The sequence below is a fragment of the Bos taurus genome, chromosome 19 (genome assembly GCF_002263795.3).
Source record: "Bos taurus isolate L1 Dominette 01449 registration number 42190680 breed Hereford chromosome 19, ARS-UCD2.0, whole genome shotgun sequence".
NCBI lineage: Eukaryota > Metazoa > Chordata > Mammalia > Artiodactyla > Bovidae > Bos > Bos taurus.
This window is the reverse complement of record NC_037346.1, coordinates 33759075-33781922: the sequence shown is the minus strand read 5'-3', so window position 1 is coordinate 33781922 and position 22848 is coordinate 33759075. Positions and strand designations below refer to the sequence as shown.

The 22848-nt window shown below is 41.6% G+C and overlaps 1 protein-coding gene across 4 annotated transcripts in view; it reads right to left on the bottom strand.

The window, feature by feature from the left end:
* The window catches only part of AKAP10 (A-kinase anchoring protein 10), a 47453-nt gene that overhangs the window by 6181 nt on the left and 18424 nt on the right, over positions 1–22848 (bottom strand). For 2 of the 4 annotated variants that reach the window (XR_009491525.1, NM_001435037.1), the window contains exons 5-14: positions 21620–21718; positions 18763–18847; positions 17914–18037; positions 16651–16787; positions 14766–14910; positions 13087–13260; positions 10144–10253; positions 6268–6350; positions 3277–3329; positions 2555–2650 (exon numbers count right to left, since the gene is read on the bottom strand). Coding sequence is in view for 2 of the 4 variants with exons in the window: in NM_001435037.1 (NP_001421966.1) it covers positions 2555–2650; positions 3277–3329; positions 6268–6350; positions 10144–10253; positions 13087–13260; positions 14766–14910; positions 16651–16787; positions 17914–18037; positions 18763–18847; positions 21620–21718 (1106 nt within the window). In the remaining 2 variants the exon portion in view is untranslated. The other 2 variants (NR_198890.1, XM_059877977.1) reach the window with 2 other exon arrangements.

Sequence of the window (22848 nt, the reverse complement as noted above, 5' to 3'; positions counted from 1 at the left end):
GAGCTTCTAGCAAGAAAACAGAGACTTGTGATATTCTGGCTGCCTGAGACCGAGCTTCTGAAGCTGAGTCCACCTTCTCACTGCACTGACAAGGAAACAAACATCACAGAAGACATGGTCCTCACTATCTGTGAGATGGGACACACACACACGAAATAAGTCAGTAATGCTGTGAGTTTAAATGCTCAAGTGCTTTCTACAGACAAATGCAGGGCAGCCGATTCAAAGCAGGGAGATACCCACACGGGTTAAGGAGAAGCTGTGACCTCGTCTGTCAGGGCAGGACTTTCACATTCACATAGTCATGGACTGAGAATTACAGGGGATCTGAGGAGATTTTGTCCAACTTCTCTGATCTGCTGATAAAGAAATGAAGGGACCAGAAAGCAGCAACTCGCACAAGGTCACACATACTGACCGAGAATGGACGGTGCTAGGTCTGCTGGCCCAGTGCTTTGACCACACCAATACGCTGCAGGATTGTCATCTCGGCCAACCAAAAAGAAGGCCAAGTAAGGTTAAAAGCAAAGTATACCTGCAGATTTAGACATGAAAAGCACACATGGTAATACAATCTGAACACACAACAATGAAAAGCCTTAAGTTGAAAATCTGCTTTCCAAAATGGTTTCTAAAGAACAGTTTCATACTGTGGAATATTTGATCATCAACATGGTAATGGGGGATCACAGAAACAATCATCTTGCACTTCTTTCTACACCTTTATCTTGCTCTTTGCTATTTTGGGTTTGACTAAGCCGGTGAGGATAAATATAGGTACAAATTATCACCCTTACACAGAAAAGAGGACAGTCTGCAAAAGTGAGCAGAGCTTTGGTCCGAATCAGCTCAGTGAAAAGTTCAAAATTACAACAAGCTCTGATAACAACAGTTCTTAGAGTAAAAAGCTGCAAGGAACGGGTGATGCTGGATCCACATCTCAATTCCTGCCTCCAAACTATGGAGGGTTACAGGGGACATCACGTGAACAGAGGTAGCTTGGGTTCCTAACTCCTGCTAACGTGGGTGACGCAGAGCAGTTTAATGCCATCATCAGGAGTCTGAGCAGAAGTTCTCCTGTCACGTGAAGTCCTCCTGAGTCAACTCAGGTTACAGAATGCAAAGCTAGAAGAACACTGGGAGTCTTTTCTTGAAGAAAACACCAAGGGGCTAAGCGGCTCTCTCCAACTTGCTGGGTTATCTGTGGGGCTCTTGCAGGGACAGCTGGTGAAGCTATAGAAAGACAGGTTGAGGCAAGTCAGAATCTCCTAAGGATTACTGTTGGTGACATCCAGGTAAAGATGGGCAAAGAGATCACACCCATTCTATTCACACCTTCCTAAAACAGTGCTTGAGAGAACCCAAAGTACAAAACCAAATTCACATGAATGGGGAAAGTGAGAGAAGAGGCAACAGCAGTAAAATGGAAGGAAATGGATGCATGTACATGACTGAGCAGACCCCCTCCCCTCAAAGTAACTGATACTCACTTTTATTTCCTTCTTTCTGCTTTCTCTGGGTTTCATTTACTCATTTTCTAGTTTAAGACAGAAGACTGACTTTTCCTCATCTAGTATCAACATTTAATGCTACAAATCTGCCTGTAAGAATGGCTTCAGCAGTTCCCCACAAGCTTGGCCATCCCCCAAGAATGGTGAGGCACTATTTCCAGGGCCCCTGCAGATACCAGCAAGCTGAGAATGCTCGAGCCCCTGACATAGTGTGGGGTGTAGTATTTCCATATAACCCAAACACCTCATCCTGAGTACCTGAAATCACCTCTCGCTTACTTATAATTACCTAATACAATGTAAATACCACATAAATAGTTGCTGGACACGGCAAATCAAGTTCTGCTTTTTGGAGCTTTCTGGAAAATTTTTTTTTAGAAATATATTTTTGATTCATGATTGGCTGAACCATGGATGTGAACCTTTAGATGTGGAGCCCATGAATAGGGAGGGCAGACTCCACTATGCTGTATTTTCAGCCCAAAGCATTTTCTAATTTCCCTTTGGATTTCTTCATTGGCTACTCCTAGCCCCAGGTTCCAGAACTGTCCAGCCTACTGATTTCTAGCAGTTCTTTCCTACAATGGGCATTTTTACCCTACTGTGTAGAGACCAGTACTTGGCCAAGGCCTTGTAAGGACCTCTCTAAATATCTCTGGAGCCTCTTTTCTGTGCAGGCCTTTCTTTTTCCAATACCTTGTCCTATGAGTTCCAGTCACCTTGGGCTCTCTGAACTTCAATTTCTGACTCTTCAACTCAGTTAAGACTATGAACTCGCTAGGCTTCCTCCTCCCTGCACGTTGAAAACTGCTTTGGGGAAGTGAACCAGGTATTACCTCAGTGTTACCCTTCTTGCAGGGGCTACAGCTGTCTACTGCCCGTTGCCTAGTATCTGGAAATAGTCATTTCATTCAGTTAGCCAGTTTTCCGGTTGTTTATCATGAGAGGGCAATTCCTAAAGGCAGGAGCAGAAGTCCCCCTATGTCCTGCACCCTTGTATCTAGATCTAATTCTCTTTTGTTTCATGCAGGCTGGGTCCTTACCTTTGTGGACTTCTCTAACGGCTGATCACACTGGGCCTGCTGCATCACATCACTGACTATCATTTTAGCAATCTTCCAAGCTAGCTCCTCCTGGGCCTAAAAAAGTAATTAAATTGTTGAAAACAGTTATTTGCTAGAAGAATCAACAAACATTAGTGTTCTAAACACAACTGCATATACATATCATTTCTATGTATTTGGAAAGAAGCACATTCCTATTTATCACAGGACCCAGGCCACCCTCTGGTTTTGGTATATTTACATATGATTCACTGGCCCCTCAGAGTCAGCTACAGGCTAGCCAACAGCATGACTAGTTTCATGTTAGATGGTCAAAATCAAACATTTTTCTTCTTCCACTCTCGTCTTTCAATATACCTAACTATCCAAAAAAGCAAACCTCTATTTCTGAAAGTGTACCTGACAGTGAGGAAGGAAACGTTTGAGTTCTGTTGTGGCACTGATCACTGATGTCTGCTGACTGATAGGAACCTGACTGCTTGACTGTTTTCCGTGGTCAGAGTCTTTGGACAGAGGACCACCGCCCCCAGGCAACTGTGAGATCTTGGAAGGGCCACCCCTTCCTGTCACCTCTGAGACAAGGAAACAATAAGGTGCCGTGCTGCTTAAGCAAGAAATAAGGAGAGAGAAAGCCTGAAACCTTACTTGGAATAAATGCCCCCGATAAGACAGAATCTTTTTACACTAAAAGCAGAATTTACCTCATCAGTATTTCCTTGCACCCATTTCTTCATAGCTTGAGAGAACATGGATCCTAGTAAACAAAGCCAAAGTTGAATGCAGACCTCATGCATAATTTTGCATTAAAAAAGATTATTAAAAGCCATTTCCCAGTTTTTAAAAGATAAACTTTAAAATTTTTAAAAAAAATCATTTATTTTTGGCTGCGCTGGGCCTTCGTTGCTGCATGGGCTTTTCTCTAGTTGCAGCGAGTGGGGGCTACTCGCTAGTTGTAGCGCTTCTCACTGTGGCGGCTTCTCTTGTTGCAGAGCACGGGGTCTAGGGTATGCGTGCTTCAGTAGTTATGGCACATGGGCTCAACAGTTGTGGCTCCTGGGCTCCAGAGCACAGGCTCAGCAGTTGTGGCACACAGGCTCAGTTGCTCCGCAGCATATGGGGTCTTCCCAAACTAGGGATCAAACCCACGTCTCCTACATTGGCAGGCAGATTCTTTACCACGGAGCTACCAGGGAAGCCCCAAAAGATTTTTTTTTAAAAAGAGAGAGAGAGAGAGAGATATATATATATATATATATATATATTTTTTTTTTTTTGTACAACCTCACTCCCAAATTAAGGCATATAACCATTAACAAAAACTGATTATATTGTTCCCATAAGAGAATATTTAACTTGCAAATATTATGGCTTGAAAAAACTTGGAAAAGCTATTTTAGAGCTTGAGGTTTTTCTTCTGTTCTCAACTAAAGAACTAAAGAAACTATCAACCAGTGTTAAAATTTGCAGTAAACATTCAAAGATCAAATAAAACCAGGACCAGGATCTGGCCTTGAGGGCAGAATCTAGCAATACATCAGGAGGTACAATCCACTGACAGGTGGATGGACATAAATCTTTCAAGACCAGCTCCTCTACAAAAGGGTTTCCAGTGCAGATGCCGCTGCTACATGTTGGATCTCTGGTCTGCGAATTCGCTGGTAAGATCAGCGTTTTAAACAGCCAGGCTCTGTCCAGGCTGTAACAACTTCCTAGGAGACACACAGCCTCTTCACACTGCTACTGCTACTGCTAAGTCACTTCAGTTGTGTCCGACTCTGTGCGACCCCATAGACAGCAGCCCACCAGGCTCTGCCGTCCCTGGGATTCTCCAGGCAAGAATAGTGGAGTGGGTTGCCATTTCCTTCTCCAATGCAGGAAAGTGAAAAGTGAAAGTGAAGTCGCTCAGTCGTGTCCGACTCTTAGCGACCCCATGGACTGCAGCCCACCAGGCTCCTCCATCCGTGGAATTTTCCAGGCAAGAGTACTGCAGTGGGGTGCCATTGCCTTCTCCGACATCTGTACTTAATACGCTGAGGCACCACCGAGGAAGGAGGCTAGCTTCTATTTCCATGAGTTAAACACACAGCTTATCCTTTCATGAATACAAACGGGCTCACATTCTAACTCTGCCTTAAACCAAGTGGCTGGCAGACTGTTTCTCAGGCAAGATCCTGATTAGTTCAATGACTGGGTAGTCTATAGTAAACTGTAGCATTCATGAAAAATACAAAACCTGGACCACTTCCCCTTAATACTTTGTATTACTAGCCAGAAGTCGAAATACTGGTCTTGTTAAACTTTATGGCCAGGCACAGTCAATATTACATGGCCACAACATTACATGTTCTGCCTAAAGTCTCAAACGGCTGTTGAACCCACTGAATTTCTTGGCGCTCAGCTCTTTCTCCAGGCTATTGACAGCCTCTACTTGCTAAGGTGTCCCCCTCTTCTAGCAGCACCTCCCCCGCTCCATAGGAGCTTCTTCAGGATCCCGTTGTTTCCTCACCACTTTCTCTGGGGTATCTCATCCCCTCCTTGGCTTCAACTTCCTTCAAAATGCAAATAACTCAAAAATTTGTTCTTGGGTGTCATACCAATACTTAACTTAAAAATTGTCCTAAGACATTTCAAACTTAACCTGCTCCAAGTCGAGCTCTTCTCTCATATACTCTTTTTTTTGTAGCCTTCATCTCAGACATTAATTTAATCTTCCATTGAAAATCAACATCATAATGTTTTATCTAGAGAATCCATGTTAAAACCTCATCTGCCTTCCTCATTTACTCTCCCCGTGAATCTGTAACCAAATTCCACGGTGGATGTAGTCTCCTGAATTTCCTCTGTAAGTGTTATAAATCTGACCTAATTCCTGCTACCACTACCTACCCTGAAATCCTCCTTTCCTTCTACCTATGTTACCAGTGAATCCTACTCCCTGAGTAGCCTCTCTGACACCAGACTCTCCCCAACTGCACTTTATTCCCAGACTATGGCAGAAAGAAGCATCTCACTGCACTCTGCTAGAAATCCCTGCGGCCCAGAAGACAGGACCACAGGCTTCCTAAGAAACACACGAGGGCACTCACAGGGCACACACAGCTCCATCTTCCGCCAGTGCACCGCCACTGCAGGGACCACCCGCTCACAACATCCCTTACAATTCCTTCTTGTTATACTTTCTCCTAGATGGTGTGAAGGTGACTATTAAAATTACCTTGCTTGACCTGAAAGTAAGGTTCCCACATTCTCAGAAGCTTCTGAGATACAGCCACCTTAAAATGTGGCCCTTCCTTCTGTGCTCTATCATCAGGGCTTTAAAATCCAAAATAAAACTATAGGTTGGCAAATGACAAACACTCTCTGCAGCTACCCTCGGCAAGGAGAGGAAGGGAGAGGAAGCAGAGCTGAACTGCAAACAACTGCTGTCAGCACAGTATTCTGAGCCATTGTTTCATGCAGATGTGCCTTCTGTAATGGGAAAGCAAGTTCAGTAACTTCTGATTCAGAGACAGAGACTGTGTGGAGACCTGACTACACCAAGCCCCTGGACTCACTCCTGACTATAAACACAAGGTTAAAGACATGATAGCTATTTTGTAAAATAAACAGTTTAAATCTTCAACAACCCTTCACTTATAGGCAATGACTAACCTGAGTAAAGGCGCGATACAATGTATAAAAACACCACAAACCTTTTGATTTCTTTACATCAGGTTCAGGCTCAGATTCTCGGATGAACTGACCCAAGTCACTAACTCTTCCAAACGTCATCTTCCTAAATAAGTATGAAAAGAACACAATGTCTAACAGTCCATTTGAAATTAAGAAAAAAAATTAAATTTAAACATCTTATCTAGATCTAGAGAACGAGAAATACAATTTATACCTATCCATTTTACTTAGAGTGGGACTTATCTCAAAAAGAATTGTCCCCCACAGAAAGCAAACTTTCTCTAACCTATTAATACCAAAACCCAGTTAATACCAATAACCCCTTAATACCAATAACCATCAATGCCAAATAGTAACATAACACACTATGAAATATTTAGCAACAGTTATGAGCTATAATTAACATTATTTATGGAATAGCACAACACAGTTAAGATGAGGTAAATATGTGTAGACTAACATAGAAAAATCTCCAAACTCACTATTAATGAAAGTACAAGACAGAAATGGAGTGTAATTTCAATCACTTAAACATAAGCCAACAAAAAGATACACTATAACGTAACAGTGATTATCCTGAGAAGGGGAGAAAACAGGCACTGGTTTGTAATCAAAGGGCACAGAAGCCTTATTTGTAAATTTCACTTTTGGAAGAAGAGATCAATATATTTGTATTAGTTAAACTTATTTAAAAGAAGAAAATTTTGTAATGCCTATATATTATTTCATCTCAGGTAAAGCGGATCTTATTCTAGAAACAGCCTTCCTAATAAGTCAGTTAATATATGGGTGCCAATACACCGACTGCTACAGATTTGTTTGCCTTTAGAAAAACTTCAGGAAGATGCTAGAACCATTAAACTAAAACAAACACTAAAATCTATCTCTAAAGATAGAGGAAAAAAATCATTATTTCTCTCACACAAAGAAGACCTTCACAACCCAGATAATCACAATGGTGTGATCACTGACCTAGAGCCAGACATCCTGGAATGTGAAGTCAAGTGGGCCTTAGAAAGCATCACTACAAACAAAGCTAGTGGAGGTGATGGAATTCCAGTTGAGCTATTCCAAATCCTGAAAGATGATGCTGTGTAAGTGCTGCACTCAATATGCCAGCAATTTTGGAAAACTCAGCAGTGGCCACAGGACTAGAAAAGGTCAGTTTTCATTCCAATCCCAAAGAAAGGCAATGCCAAAGAATGCTCAAACTACTGCACAATTGCACTCATCTCACACGACAGTAAAGTAATGCTCAAAATTCTCCAAGCCAGGCTTCAGCAATATGTGAACTGTGAACTTCCTGATGTTCAAGTTGGTTTTAGAAAAGGCAGAGGAACCAGAGATCAAATTGCCAACATCCGCTGGATCATGGAAAAAGCAAGAGAGTTCCAGAAAAGCATCTATTTCTGCTTTATTGACTATGCCAAAGCCTTTGACTGTGTGGATCACAATAAACTGTGGAAAATTCTGAAAGAGATGGGAATACCAGACCACCTGATCTGCCTCTTGAGAAATTTGTATGCAGGTCAGGAAGCAACAGTTAGAACTGGACATGGAACAACAGACTGGTTCCAAATAGGAAAAGGAGTTCGTCAAGGCTGTATACTGTCACCGTGTTTATTTAACTTATATGCAGAGTACATCATGAGAAACGCTGGACTGGAAGAAACACAAGCTGGAATCAAGACTGCCGGGAGAAATATCAATAACCTCAGATATGCAGATGACACCACCCTTATGGCAGAAAGTGAAGAGGAACTCAAAAGCCTCTTGATGAAAGTGAAGTGGAGAGTGAAAAAGTTGGCTTAAAGCTCAACATTCAGAAAATGAAGATCATGGCACCGGTCCCAGCACTTCACGGGAAATCGATGGGGAAACAGTGGAAACAGTGTCAGACTTTATTTTTCTGGGCTACAGAAAATCACTACACTGTAAAAATCACTACAGATGGTGACTGCAGCCATGAAATTAAAAGACGCTTACTCCTTGGAAGGAAAGTTATGACCAACCTAGATAGCATATTCAAAAGCAGAGACATTACTTTGCCAACAAAGGTCCGTCTAGTCAAGGCTATGGTTTTTCCTGTGGTCATGTATGGATGTGAGAGTTGGACTGTGAAGAAGGCTGAGCACCGAAGAATTGATGCTTTTGAACTGTGGTGTTGGAGAAGACTCTTGAGAGTCCCTTGGACTGCAAGGAGATCTACCAGTCCACTCTGAAGGAGATCAGCCCTGGGATTTCTTTGGAAGGAATGATGCTAAAGCTGAAACTCCAGTACTTTGGCCACCTCATGTGAAGAGTTGACTCATTGGAAAAGACTGATGATGGGAGGGATTGGGGGCAGGAGGAGAAGGGGACGACAGAGGATGAGATGGCTGGATGGCATCACTGACTTGATGGACCTGAGTCTGAGTGAACTCCGGGGGTTGGTGATGGGCAGGGAGGCATGGTGTGCTGTGATTCATGGTGTCACAAAGAGTTGGACATGACTGAGCGACTGATTTGATCTGATCTGATACATATATTTATTTTACAAATTTAAATTTTATAAATTAACATATTTATTTTACATACAAGAAACACTATAGAAATAAAACATCTTGCAATTGACAGTCTTTCTTAAGGTCTGAAATAAATGAACCAATCATTCCTTAAGAATAAACAGCATCTTTGGGAATTAACTCATTTAGCATTATTCTCTACCATTTCCTGAAAGAAGAAATAAAGATTGCTACAACACTGACGCAGCTGAAGACTGAGTCGCCAAAATAACCTTCTATTTACTTCAAAGCATTTTCGGGACTCCTTGGTCTCCCAACTATCACTTTACTTTCTGGAAAAAGCAATTAAGCATGTTGAAATCCCCTTTCATGGTACTGCCAGGACTGGGGTGGGGTAATCATCCATGCCTTTACACAGGTTTCTGTGTTTTCAATCCATCTTTAGGGAAGAGGAAGTGATATTATGATTTGATCTGTGGTAAAGATTGAGATCACTGCCTTTCTGTTTTAGGATAAAATAAACAACCAAGTTAACTGCAAAATACAAAGGAATCATTCTATTCCGTTTCCCCAAATACAGCTGGTTCCCCATATCTGCAGGTTCCAGATCTACAGACTCAATCAACGACCGATTGAAAATATTCAGAGAAAAAAAAATCTAGAAAGTTTCAAATAGCAAGACTTGAATTTCCTGTGCACTGGCAACTATTTACACAGCATTTACATTGTATTTACAACTACTTACAAAAAATTGACGTTCTGTTAGATATTATAAGTAATCAAGAGATGATTTATACGGGTTTAAAATATCAGGCCATTTCATACAAGGCACTCGAGCATCCTCAGACTCTGGTGTCTGAGGGGGTCCTGCAATCCCCTTCAGTTACTGACGGCCAATGGTACAGTATGTACCAATGGACAATGGTATAGTCCATGATAAATGCTTCAGCGTCTTTGTAGTTTAAAACAGAGACTTCAAAATAGCTAACATAGGAATCAAATGAAACATGGACAAGACAGCCTAGCACACATTATGTAAACATGACATGCATCAGTGTCATACACAGCGGTGGAATGAGGATGGCAATGGAATCCACTGAGCGCTCACTGCTATCAGGCAATGTTTTCAATGCTTTTCACGTACTATCTCATTTAACCCCCTCACCAACCCAACGAAGCAGGACTCATTCTCGTTTCACGGATGAAAAACTGGAGAGCATTAGGCAGCTTGCCATCAGCAGTTGAGCCAAGATTAAGCCCAGGAAGTCACTCCTGAGCCTTCACCCTCAACTGCACTCTACTGCACTACATGTAAAAGGGGAGGGCATAGATGAGACAGTGGAAACAACTTTACATTTTAAATTAAAAAAAATTTTTTTAAAAGATGCTTACCCTGCATATGTCCGTTGATACAAAGATTCTGGATCCAGACTTGCAGCATCTACAATTATCGCTTCATCAAAATTTTTCAGAATCTTAACACTGGCTTTTTTCACACTGGACTACAACAGAAATTGTGAAATTAGTGTATGTTATTCAGGAGTCCAGTCAGTCCTGGGTTTGGAATGACAGATTTATACAATATCTTCAGTGTTTAAAACACACACACTTTCCACTAAATCCTGTCACGAATGAGATGCTTAAAAGCAATGATCCTAAGACTCAAACATAAGTGCAGGAGCTAAGCACAATACCGATGCATATGACGTGTGCATCCATAGGCCACATGTGTTTTCCCTAAGGAATCGAGTTCCAGCAACTGAGCTTATGTTCTCAACTGTGTAAAGCTCCTTTCTTTCATGCAGATGTATCTTGGCTGATAAATCTAAAGTCCAACTTTCATGGGATCAAAATGAATGCTTTTGATTCTTAGTGTGGCCATGTGACAAAACAGATGGAGGAAACTTGCTAAGATGATAGTATTTTACCTCCCACTCCTCATGCCCACAAAGAAAGCAAGAGAGAACTGGTACTTCTATGAAATAGAGGCATGGGTTGACCCAGTGACTCCACTTCTAAAATTCAATCATAAATAATTTATACAAAATGACTTATACACAAGATTATTTGTTGCAGCATTGTTTAAAGTAACAACAGATTGATCTGTGGAGTTAAAGTCCTCCTTCCCTATCAGAATCCTGACTAGCTTCTTCGTAGACATGGACAAGCTAATCCTAAAATTCATATGGAACTGCAAGAGACCTCAAACCATCAAAACAATCTTGAGAAAGAAGAACTAAGTTGGAGGACTCTGATTTCCCAATTTCACAACTTATTACAAAGGAACAGTAATCAAGACTGAGTTAAACAGTCATCATTTGACCCAGCCATCCTACTCCTAGGTATGTACACCAGAGAAATGAAAACATACATCCACACAAAAGCTGTACAGCAGCGTGATTCCTAACAGCCAAAACAATAACCCCGACGTCCACAAGCTGAGGAGTGAACAAAACGTGGTGTCTCTACGATGGAGCAGCACTTGGCCATAAGAAGAACAAAGTTCTAACACATGCTAAAACCACAGATGAACCTCGAAAAAGAAGCCAGCCACAAAGACAACGTATCACAAGGTTCCACTTACATGAGACATCTGGAACAGGCAAATCTATAGGGACAGAAAGTCAACTAGCAGTCACCTAGGGCTGGAGGAACGAGGACTTGGAGGGCGAGAGTTAAAGGGTACAGGCCTCCTTTCTTGGGTGAAAAAATGTTCTATAACTAATTGTGGTCAGAGTTAAGCAACTCTATAAATATACTACAAAACCACTGAATTATACAGTGTAAATGGATAAACTGTACGGAATGTGAAGTATATCTCAATAAGGTTGTACGAAAAAAGAAAGAAAAGAGGAGGACAGTGGCAGGAAGGGGACAAGAGTGTCTGACAACCTGGTAAGGTGCTCTCTTTCTTGATCTAGATGCTGGTCACATGGGTTAGGTTTGCTTATCTAAATTCTTCGAGCTCTACATGATTATGAAATGTAGACTCTTCTGAAACATATTATTATACTTCAACCAAAAATGTAAAAATACTTTTTATGGTTAGCACCTAGACCTTTGTGTCTAAACAAAAACAGCATTCAAACTATTAGCAAGGTGAAAAGACAGCCTTCAGAATGGGAGAAAATAATAGCAAATGAAGCAACCGACAAACAACTAATCTCAAAAATATACAAGCAACTCCTACAGCTCAACTCCAGAAAAATAAATGACCCAATCAAAAAATGGGCCAAAGATCTAAATAGACATTTCTCCAAAGAAGACATACAGATGGCTAACAAACACATGAAAAGATGCTCAACATCACTCATTATCAGAGAAATGCAAATCAAAACCACTATGAGGTACCATTTCACACCAGTCAGAATGGCTGCAATCTAAAAGTCTACAAATAATAAATGCTGGAGAGGGTGTGGAGAAAAGGGAACCCTCTTACACTGTTGGTGGGAATGCAAACTAGTACAGCCACTATGGAGAACAGTGTGGAGATTCCTTAAAAAACTGGAAATAGAACTGCCTTATGATCCAGCAATCCCACTGCTGGGCATACACACTGAGGAAACCAGAAGGGAAAGAGACACGTGTACCCCAATGTTCATCGCAGCACTGTTTATAATAGCCAGGACATGGAAGCAACCTAGATGTCCATCAGCAGATGAATGGATAAGAAAGCTGTGGTACATATACACAATGGAGTATTACTCAGCCATTAAAAAGAATACATTTGAATCAGTTCTAATGAGGTGGATGAAACTGGAGCCTATTATACAGAGTGAAGTAAGCCAGAAGGAAAAACATAAATACAGTATACTAACGCATATATATGGAATTTAGAAAGATGATAACGATAACCCTGTATACGAGACAGCAGAAGAGACACTGATGTATAGAACAGTCTTATGGACTCTGTGGGAGAGGGAGAGGGTGGGAAGATTTGGGAGAATGGCATTGAAACATGTGAAATGTCATGTATGAAACGAGATGCCAGTCCAGGTTCAGTGCACGATGCTGGATGCTTGGGGCTGGTGCGCTGGGACGGCCCAGGGGGATGGTATGGGGAGGGCAGAGGGAGGAGGGTTCAGAAATTAATAATTAAAAAAAAATAAATAAATAAAAAACAAACAAACAAAAAAAAAAACCAGCATTCTACTGGCTTGGCCAAAAAGTTAATTCGGGTTTGTCAATCGTCAGAAAGATTTTGGTTAGAATATCTAGTAAGTAGGCTAATTTTATCTCTCCTTGTTTCTTCCACAACCTAAAGCATATAAACGGGGTCTATAATGCTAGAATCTGAGTGAAAAGGTCCTAATGGCTGGGCACACGGGTTACTACCTGAGAGGTGGCGCTGTCGGCAGCCCCAGGGTGGGAGTCGTCAGGAGGACCCATAGAGCCTGGAGCCGTCAGCGAGCCACTCCCTCCCAGGAACTCGTCTCCTCGAACCGAGTGGATGAGATCGTTCAAGTATTTATAATACAGATTGCTGGACAAAAAGCCAGGCAAAAAGACCTGAAAGAGAAGACACCTTGTTAATGCTATCAGTTTATAGGCCCCCCCCCCGGAAAACTAGCCGTGAAACTACTGAATCTGGACTTCCTAGTGACCAGGGAGCGAATGTAATTTGAAATTAGATTTTTCTGGTTTGTTACAAATACTGAAGTCTTCGTGTATATGTTGATTTTGACTTCTGGACGTATTTCTTTAAGATAATTTACCAGGAGTGTGACTACTGAGTTCAACTCATGAAAACTTCAGCTTTGATAAATCCTAAGGATAATCACTAGCAGTATTATCAAGGCATCTATTCTGACACAGGCTTTCCAACACTGGCATCTGTTTTTTCATATCACCGTTATATAAACATCTAATGTACACAGATGTTTACATTTGCATTTAAAAATTATTAATGATCCTAAGCTCCCATTATTATTACTGGCATTTCCTATGTTCAACTTTTCCTTTACTGTATTCAGCACAACTATAAATATTGATGTCTGTGTTTCACATATGCCTTCCTCCTAGACAGAGCTGCAGGAGGGCAGAAACCATGTTTTTTCTTCTGTTTACCCCTGTAACAACATCCAGCATAGAAATACTCGAAGTATTAGTGAAGAAGGCACATGTTGTTCTCCCCATTTACCTACTTGATAGTACTGTATGTACTCTGATACTCTATTTTTCTCTTTTATTATCCAGTAAGTTTACATTCTTTGTATGATATAGATCTTGAAGTTTCCCTGTAAGATTAGACAATGTTTATTTTAATCATGAAAAAATGATCAGCCCTGGACAAGAGCTATCCAGTTTCCCAGCAGCGCCCTGCCACACTCCTGACACTCAGGTTTGAGGGGTGGTCATGCAGCAGTGTAATTAATCCCTTTCCACCTGATGCACCAGCCAGACAGGAGAGGAACCACCTCATGGGCTTATCCTGGGCTCTGTGCCATTCCCAGTAAAAACTGCTCTAGTTCATCAGAGAATAACTGAGGCATAAGTTCCAACTCTTTATCAATAATAAGCAGCTATTAGCACTTACCTTGTAAGTGACACCGATACAAAAAACTAACATTCCAACCCTGTTGGAGGGTTTGGTGAAAAATTTGGATCATCCCTAAGCTAACTTTGCTCAGTACTATCAGTTATCTAAAAGCTATAATACAGTAATAACAGCAGTTAACATTCTTTAACGCTTACGATGTGTCAGGGGCTACGTTACTAGTAAGCACTCTACATGTCTTACCTCACTTTCATCCTCAAAACACTTCTGAGGTTAAGTACCTGTATGAGCCCCACCTCAGAGAGGAGGAAAATGGCATTAAAGGACTTCGGGAGCTGCCTGGGTCCCTCGGCCTATAGGGTTGAGATTAATACACACCAAGCCAGACTCAAAGCCTTTGCTCTTAATCATCATCGCACTATTTCAGTTGTCTACTATTGTGTTTCTCCGCATTTCATTTTCTGACTTACACCAGGAAAAACTTACTATAGTTTAACACTTCTGGGGTTTTGGTTACCTTCTCCATGGTCGTCCAGGCCTGACGTAATGGAGTTGTGAAACAGTTAGGGAGTGGCCCACCTTCCCGGCAGATGTTGGATTCAATTTCTAGTCGCACAACATCGTCGAACCCAAGAGGGTGTGTGGCCTGGAGGGAGAAGTACCTATAGCAGAAAGACGGCCAAAGTCAACCCATATCCCAGCAACCACAGTGCCTTCTGGCACCGACTCCAGAGACCCTCCTACGAGGCTCATGCAGACCTAGGCCTACAGAGCTGGGTGGAGGGCAGCCCTGCAGCGACCTTTCCTCCCACCACATCTGAGCATTCTGCGGCTTCCAGCTCCTCTTTACAACAAAAATACAGAAAGGCTAATGAAACAGGATATTAGGAAAAAAAAGAAAAGTGGAAGAGTAGGAACGGGTAAAGTCAACTTTGGCATAATGACCTTGATAAAACAATAGTGCTGGTGGGCGTCTTCATTTGAAGACGGCTCCCGGTTTGGACTCGGGACCCAGGGCAGACGGCGCCCCTGCGAGGGGTGCACTGTGCTCCGCCAGGTCCTCACTGCGGCCACTCTTCTGCTCCAGCACAGAAAACCCCGCTTTCTCGTTATCAGTATTTTCTTAACAAAAAGTGAGCTTCCTCCCACCTTGCAACAAGTAAGTTGGCAAATATTCCTCCATGCTTTTAATTGTGGGACAAGACATAACAAAAATTTCTTTTGGCCACACTATGTGGCTTGCGGGATCTTAGATCTTAGACCTGGGCTTGAACCTAGGCCCCAGATTCAATCCCTGAAATCGCAGAATTCTAACCACTGGATCATGAGGGAACTACCCCGAATTTCTAAACGTACACATCGGCCATGTTAATGTCCATATAACAATGTTTCTTGTACAGTATTTTCCCACAAATATATTATACTAAAATAAACACTGGACAAACATTAGAACCGCATCCAAGTCCTGTCACTAATCTGTCCTGTGACTTTGAGACATTCATCACCCGTGTGGGCCCTGGTGTTCTCATCAGCAAACTGGGAAAATCAGACCAGACTCTCACCGGGCTATTCATCAGGATCACCAGATGTCTTTACAGAGAAAGATTCCTGGGTCATACTTCAAACCCGCCGAGTCAGAATATCTTCCACCAGAGGGCAGGAAATCTATTTTTGGCAAGTTCCTAGGTGACACTTGCACTGACAGGAGCACGAGCATGCCTGGCACGCGGAAACCCCTGACCCAGATGCTCTCAGCTCTCTGCCAACCCTAAGGTCCCAGTGATTTTTTCTTTACCCTCAAGCTGTCTTCTTAGCAAGTGCTTGTGGATACAAACATCACACTGCTTTTCTTCACAGAAGGAGAAAAGTTGGATGAAAATGAGGAGCAGACACAGTTTCCAATTCCATTCCCTGTCAGACTGTGCTGCCATCTCATCTTCAGGGAAAGCTAATGAAAAAGTGCTCTCTGCTAAGCGGTCAGTCTGGCTGAGTAGCCACTGAGCCCTCTACAATATATTCCTGTTGGTTTCATCTTCTTTCATGTCCCAACCCAAGTTTTCAATCACCCAAAGCGCCAATGAGTCTGCTCATGCCAGTGCCTCCTCCAAGAACATTCTTTCCCACCTTCTTTGGCGACAGAATCCAATTCACTCTTCAGGATGCAATCAAATCTTCCTTCTGTGAAGCCCTCAGTGACCTCCACGCTCCCCACACACCCCACTTTCCCACCAGCACCTTGTGTTCTAGGAACCCCCACTTTGCACACACCAGTAAGCAGCTCCTCCGTGGCTCCCTGCGAGCTCCCTGATGGCAGAGACCCAGGTGACCCACCTTTACTACCCAAGAGCACATGAAACGCTCAGTATCTGCTAAGTGCCGAAGTCCTCCACCAACTGACTCACTTGTCGTATAAGATCATGGCGTCATTCTGCGCCTCCTGTCCGTCATACTGCCCTTTTTTGGCAGCGAGCTGAGACTGGAAGTTGTCTGCTGCCAACCAGAATTGTAGGATATTCACTGCATCCTCTTTCTCCATGTACTGGGAAGTAAACATACAAAAGAGGAAAATCAGACTGAAAATCTGTAAACAGATTTCTCTCACCATTTCTCATCTATATATAAACACCAACTATTAAAATACAGGACACCAAGAGAAGAAATCCCCACAAAACCACCCACTCCCCAAAGATCCACTTGCTCAGTTAATGCCAGTCAGCAACTTACAGTCATTTGAGATTGAAAAATATTAAAATGTTGTTTTAGGGGGGAAAAAAACCAAGAAACAAACCCCCCCGCCAATCAAAACAAACAAACAACTCTAAGCAACAACAGAAACTCTACCACCACACAGCTGAAAGCAAATTTCAGTGAACAGGAGTTAAAATTAAAGGTGGATTAGTGGTTCCTTGCTGCCAAGCATACAAAAAATAAACCAATTGGACCCAATCTCGAACACCTGATTGTTTCCACCATTCCACGCAGCCACAGCAACCTGAACAAATGCTCAATTAAACTTAAGGTAAAGAGAGGGGGTGAGAACTTGAATCAGCTAAGTAACTGTACCCTGGTGAGGAGGTAGGATGCAGGTATGGGTCTAAGTGACCACTCTGTGAGACTAGGAACCCTCTACCCCGACTTCAAAGTCACTTGCTTTGCAACAATTTCATTAGCTGAAGCCTAACGCACCCCATCACACTAAACTGCATGCCTCAAGGAGATGAGTTTACTCACTGCTCCTTGCAAATGCTTCGCTGGGTAATCCTATCACATGGCTCAAGTAAAATGATGACACAGCAGAAAAAAATTCACTACTTTCCCTTCTCTCTTCTTAAGTCTGGTCTGCAAACATTTATGCATTGAAATCAAGTATCAAATTCTGTGGTTTTAAAACAGCTCTAAGTAGTTAAAAATCTGCATTCTTTTATAAGCAGTTTAATTAGGTTTTTCAAAATTATAGTTATTTTACACTGAATTTTCAAGTTCTCTTTAATGCCATTCAAGTATTCTTGCCATTAGATACAACACAGTAATTGAGGTATTTAAACCCAACTGATGTGTTTACAAATAACTTGTCTCCTCTATGTTAGTTTCCACAGGCAGGGCCCCAGCATTTACAGCTTAGAGGCTGGAATCTAACAGAGTGTGAAAGGAAATGCAGAATTTACCTCTGAGAAATAAAAGAGGGCTGACTCACAGAAGAGAATGTCAGCCAGGTAAACAGTTCCACTGGTCAGCACTTCAATCTGGTATTTACAGAAATGGTGACTTCGTAGAAACTCACTAAAGTGCCTGCATGTGGACAAAAAGGTAAAATTTGAGGGACCAACCGAGGAAAGAGCTCTGCTGGGAAGCACACACTCTTTCCGCGCTGTGCCCGCTGTGCCTCACAGCCTGGGTCAGCACACCCTCCCTTCCCACGGTGTCTCCCTGACTCCTCTCCCTGCAGCAACCTCTCCCCTCTCTTACTGGCTTGCAGCTCCCCTCTAGCATTGAACACATGCTACCTCCTACTGCAGTAACCAAGCAACATGCCCTGTTACTCTCAGGCTGTAATCTCCTTCAGCAGGTACTACAGCTAACTGTGCGCAGCACCCTTTCCACAAATCTTAAATGAAAGAATGAATACGGAGATTTTTTTGAGGGCATGTGGATTTAGTGCTACGGCATCCATTAAGGTTACAGCATGTACTAACAATCAGGATATCCACCTGAAGACACATGTTGTTTAAGCAGATACACTACAGTCACAATCTCCCCCAGTGACTTCAGAATTAAAAACAAATTCTTTTAACTTAAGAAATATCAAAATTAAAAATACAAATCTGTTTTACTTTTACTAGGACTTACATAATTTGTATTTAAAAGAAACCATTGCCCAAGATAGTTTGAGAGGATGCCTATAAGATCCTGTAAACATTCAAAGTATTTAAACCCTCAAAGATAACTTGGTTTTCTCCTGAGACTGAACCGAAATTCCCAAGACCATAGAATGTGGGTGTGTGAAACCGACGTACTCGTGCTCCATTGCACTGAAGACTATGGACTGTGCAGAAACGAAACAGTTGGGATCCACCTGCCCGTCTTCTCCACAAATCTTTGCTGTAAAAGAAATGGTAAATAACTTTTTCTCTAAATCCAAACTATACACATCTGCAAATCAAAGCAGGCAATAACTGTAAAGGCATCAAGATTAGCAGGTTTTAATGCAATTAAAAGAAAATACAGGTAAACAGCTGATCATGATGTAAGGAATGTCTTTCTAAGCATACATGCAAAAGCAAAAATCAAAAGATTCAATATGAAATTAATTTCTTTAAAACACTCCTAAAACAAAAGGGCAGACTGAGAGAAAAGAGTTGCAGCATATATGACAGTTTAAGAATGATAGATTATTTTCATTCATGTATTAAGAGCTCTTACAAACTTACAAGAAAGTCTCAAAAGAAAAATGAACAAAGGACAGGAAAAGAAAATTCACTGAAGGACAAATATAAAATGGCCAATTAAAAACATATTCATGCTCACTAGTAACCAAGGAAATATAATAATGGATTACAATAATGAAGCACATCACCTTTTGTCTAGTAAACTGGCACAAAATCGTTTTAACAATCCATTTGCTTAACTGTTTAATGATACACACACTTGAGCACGGACATGGGAAAACTGACCCTTGTGTTAGTGGGCATATAAACTGATGTATTTAACTGGGCATATAAACTGGCAGTTTCTAGCACAAGCTTTAAAAATGAACATATCCCCATTCCTCAAAATATGAACATACCCTTTCAATCAGCAATTCTATTTCTAGGATGGTAACCTAAGGAACTATAGATTTATGAAAAATAGTTACCTCTTTATCAAAAGCTCTCTCCTTTTCTCAGCTACCCCAGACAGGTTAGTTATCAATTGGTACAAACACCTAAAGGAATTGCTAGCGAACGATTTCCAACATTCTAATCTGTTCAGACACCTAACAGTTATCATTAGGCACAGGTGGTCTTGGGAAGTCTAGAAGATGGTAGCAACAAATTTTCACATAGAAACAACATAGAAAACCCCAAATTCCATGACGACACTTGGAATGAAACTGGTTGAAAATTCCAAAATACAAGCAGATGGGGACAAGCCACCAACAGCCACAAGGCCCGTGTGTTACAGGCGTCTGTGTGGGAGAGGAAAAGGGAAACACATGGACAGCACCTGTTAGCCTGACACAGACAGAAGGAATGCACTGGGAGTGGGGCGACTGACAGAAGCAGCTTAGCTGAGACCGGGAGGGGATCTGCTATTCCCAAATAATGAGTAAAGACCCAGAGAGCCCCACGCTGGGAAGAACCTGCTTGGAGAGGAATAACAGGCTATACTTCATAAATCAAAACACTTAATTTTTGCAATCAAAAACTCAAAACTGAGTAATGGGACTTAATAGGAATATCAGTTTAGTTCAGTTCAAACGCTCAGTCTTGTCCAACTCTTTGCGACCCTATGTATCGCAGCATGCCAGGCCTCCCTGTCCATCACCAACTCCCTGAGTTCACTCAGACTCACGTCCATTGAGTCAGTGATGCCATCCAGCCATCTTATCCTCTGTCGTCCCCTTCTCCTCCTGCCCCCAATCCCTCCCAACATCAGAGTCTTTTCCAATGAGTCAACTCTTCGCAGGAGGTGGCCAAAGTATTGAAGTTTCAGCTTCATCATCATTCCTTCCAAAGAAATCCCAGGGCTGATCTTCAGAATGGACTGGTTGGATCTCCCTGCAGTCCAAGGGACTCTCAAGAGTCTTCTCCAACACCACAGTTTAAAAGCACTTCGGCGCTCAGCTTTCTTCACAGTCCAACTCTCACATCCATACATGACCACTGGAAAAACCATAGCCTTGACTAGACGGACCTTTGTTGGCAAAGTAATATCTCTGCTTTTGAATATGCTATCTAGGTTGGTCATAACTTTTCTTCCAAGGAGTAAGCAACTTTTAATTTCATGGCTGCAGTCACCATCTGCAGTGATTTTGGAGCCCAAAAATATTATTTGCAACCCCGTGAATCACAGCACGCCAGGCCTGACACTGTTTCCACTCTTTCCCCATCTATTTCCCATGAAGTGATGGGACCACATGCCATGATCTTCGTTTTCTGATAATAAATATCTATTCAATGTATAATGAACCACTTCTATCTGTGACTATAGGCATACGAGGTCTTTCTGATACAACATAGTAAAAGCTTTCAAAACATTTAAAAAATTACGACAGAAAAATTTATATACCTATGCATGATGGAAAAAAGAAACAATTTTCAGAAGTGCTGTTTGTTTGCCCTTACTACTGTGAAGCACTTTGATTTTTCTAGTCTTTTTTTGCAAGGGAGGTGGGGATGGTGGCGAAGACCTAAGAGGAGACTGGTCCTAATCTGCAGCATGAAAAACACTGCCAAATAGCCTACCAGGTAGGGTCTGGTTTCAAAGCCTAACTCTGCCATGTCTGAGCCTTATCGAGGGCAAATGTTATAGACAGCAGGTGTGCACTGGGAGCTGTTACCTTCTCTGTGGTTCCTCACTTATAAAATAATAACTGTATTTATGCTAAAACGTTCTTTAGAAGATTATATGAGTTTGTCCAGGGGAAGTGCTTAGAATATTGTCTGGGACACAGTAAGTACTCAAGTAAACATGTGCTACTATTTTTCAAGTCAAAAACTAATAATAATGAATAAGAGGGAAACTTTTTAAGTGAGCAACAGTCAGATATAATAAAGTACACTGAAAACAAGACACGGAAGGGAGATGCTGAATTTCATATTCATGAAGAATTCTCTTAATAACCAAAAAGAGGCTTTCTTTTTTTTGGCCATAGCTTCAAGCACTGCTTACCTATGATGTCATTTCTCATTGCTTCTGTAATTGGTATCGGTTTAGCAGCATCTGGAGATATGTATTTGGTAAAAGTATTCACTGCATCTTGCTCTATACCTGCAAGGGAAGACAGGGACAATTTCAAAACCAAAAAGCAACTTGCACCAGTAACAGAACATATTCACCAACAGCAGGGCTTTGCTGTGGACCCAAGCACACACACAAATACAGAGATAGTTTATTACAAATAAATATATTTATAAATAAACTTAGGACAAAACAAGCCTCTATCACAAAGTTGCTTTTACACCCTTTGGTTGGTGGAGCAGAGGAGTTATGAGGAAGCCCCCTGCCCTCCCCACAGCTAACAAGCTCACAAGAAACAGCAAATACTTATTCTCCCACACCCTCTTTCCGTATCTCCTCTCCAAAGTTGGAACCTGAAGGATTTACACAGCGAGGGCTCAAGTTATTTACAAATCCATGTTGAAAATATTTTACCAAATTTCACATTCACGAATACATTCATCTGACCTTCAACAACCCTGGAAGGTTAAAATAGTGAATCTCAAACTTTCTGTCTTGGGACTTTGAAATCTTAAAAATTACTGAGCTTCCATTTATCTGAGTTTTACCTATAGATAGTAAGGTATTGAAAATTAAGATGAAAAATTATCCAGTTTAAATGAACAATATTAAATCTGTTAAAAGTTAACATAAACACCATTTTTTAAAAATAACTATTTTCCAAACTGAAAAAATAAGAGGATGCCATTTTACATTTTTGCAACTCTATTTTTCTTGATAGAAAACTGTTAAGATTCTTATATCTGCTTTGGCATTCAATCTGTTGTGCTTTTTTATTTGGGTCAAATATATATAGTGCTATCAGGATATGAGAAGAAATGTATGTATATTATATATATTAGTGTATGTGTGTATGTGTGTATATATATACACAGTGTGTGTGTGTGTGTGTGTGTGTTGTTGTGTTAGTTGTGCAGTTATGACCCTATGGACTGTAGCCTGCCAGGCTCCTCTGTCCACGGGATTCTACAGGCAAGAATAGTGGAGTAGGTTGCTACTTCTTTCTCCAGGGGATCATCCCAATCCAGGTCTCCTGCATTGCAGGCAGATGCTTTACCATCCAAGCCACAAGGGAAGCCTACGTGTATACATGTGTGTATGTACAGTTTCTGTCCTGGTTCCTGGCACAGAGTTCCTAAAACCCTTGCAGCTTCCTGAGT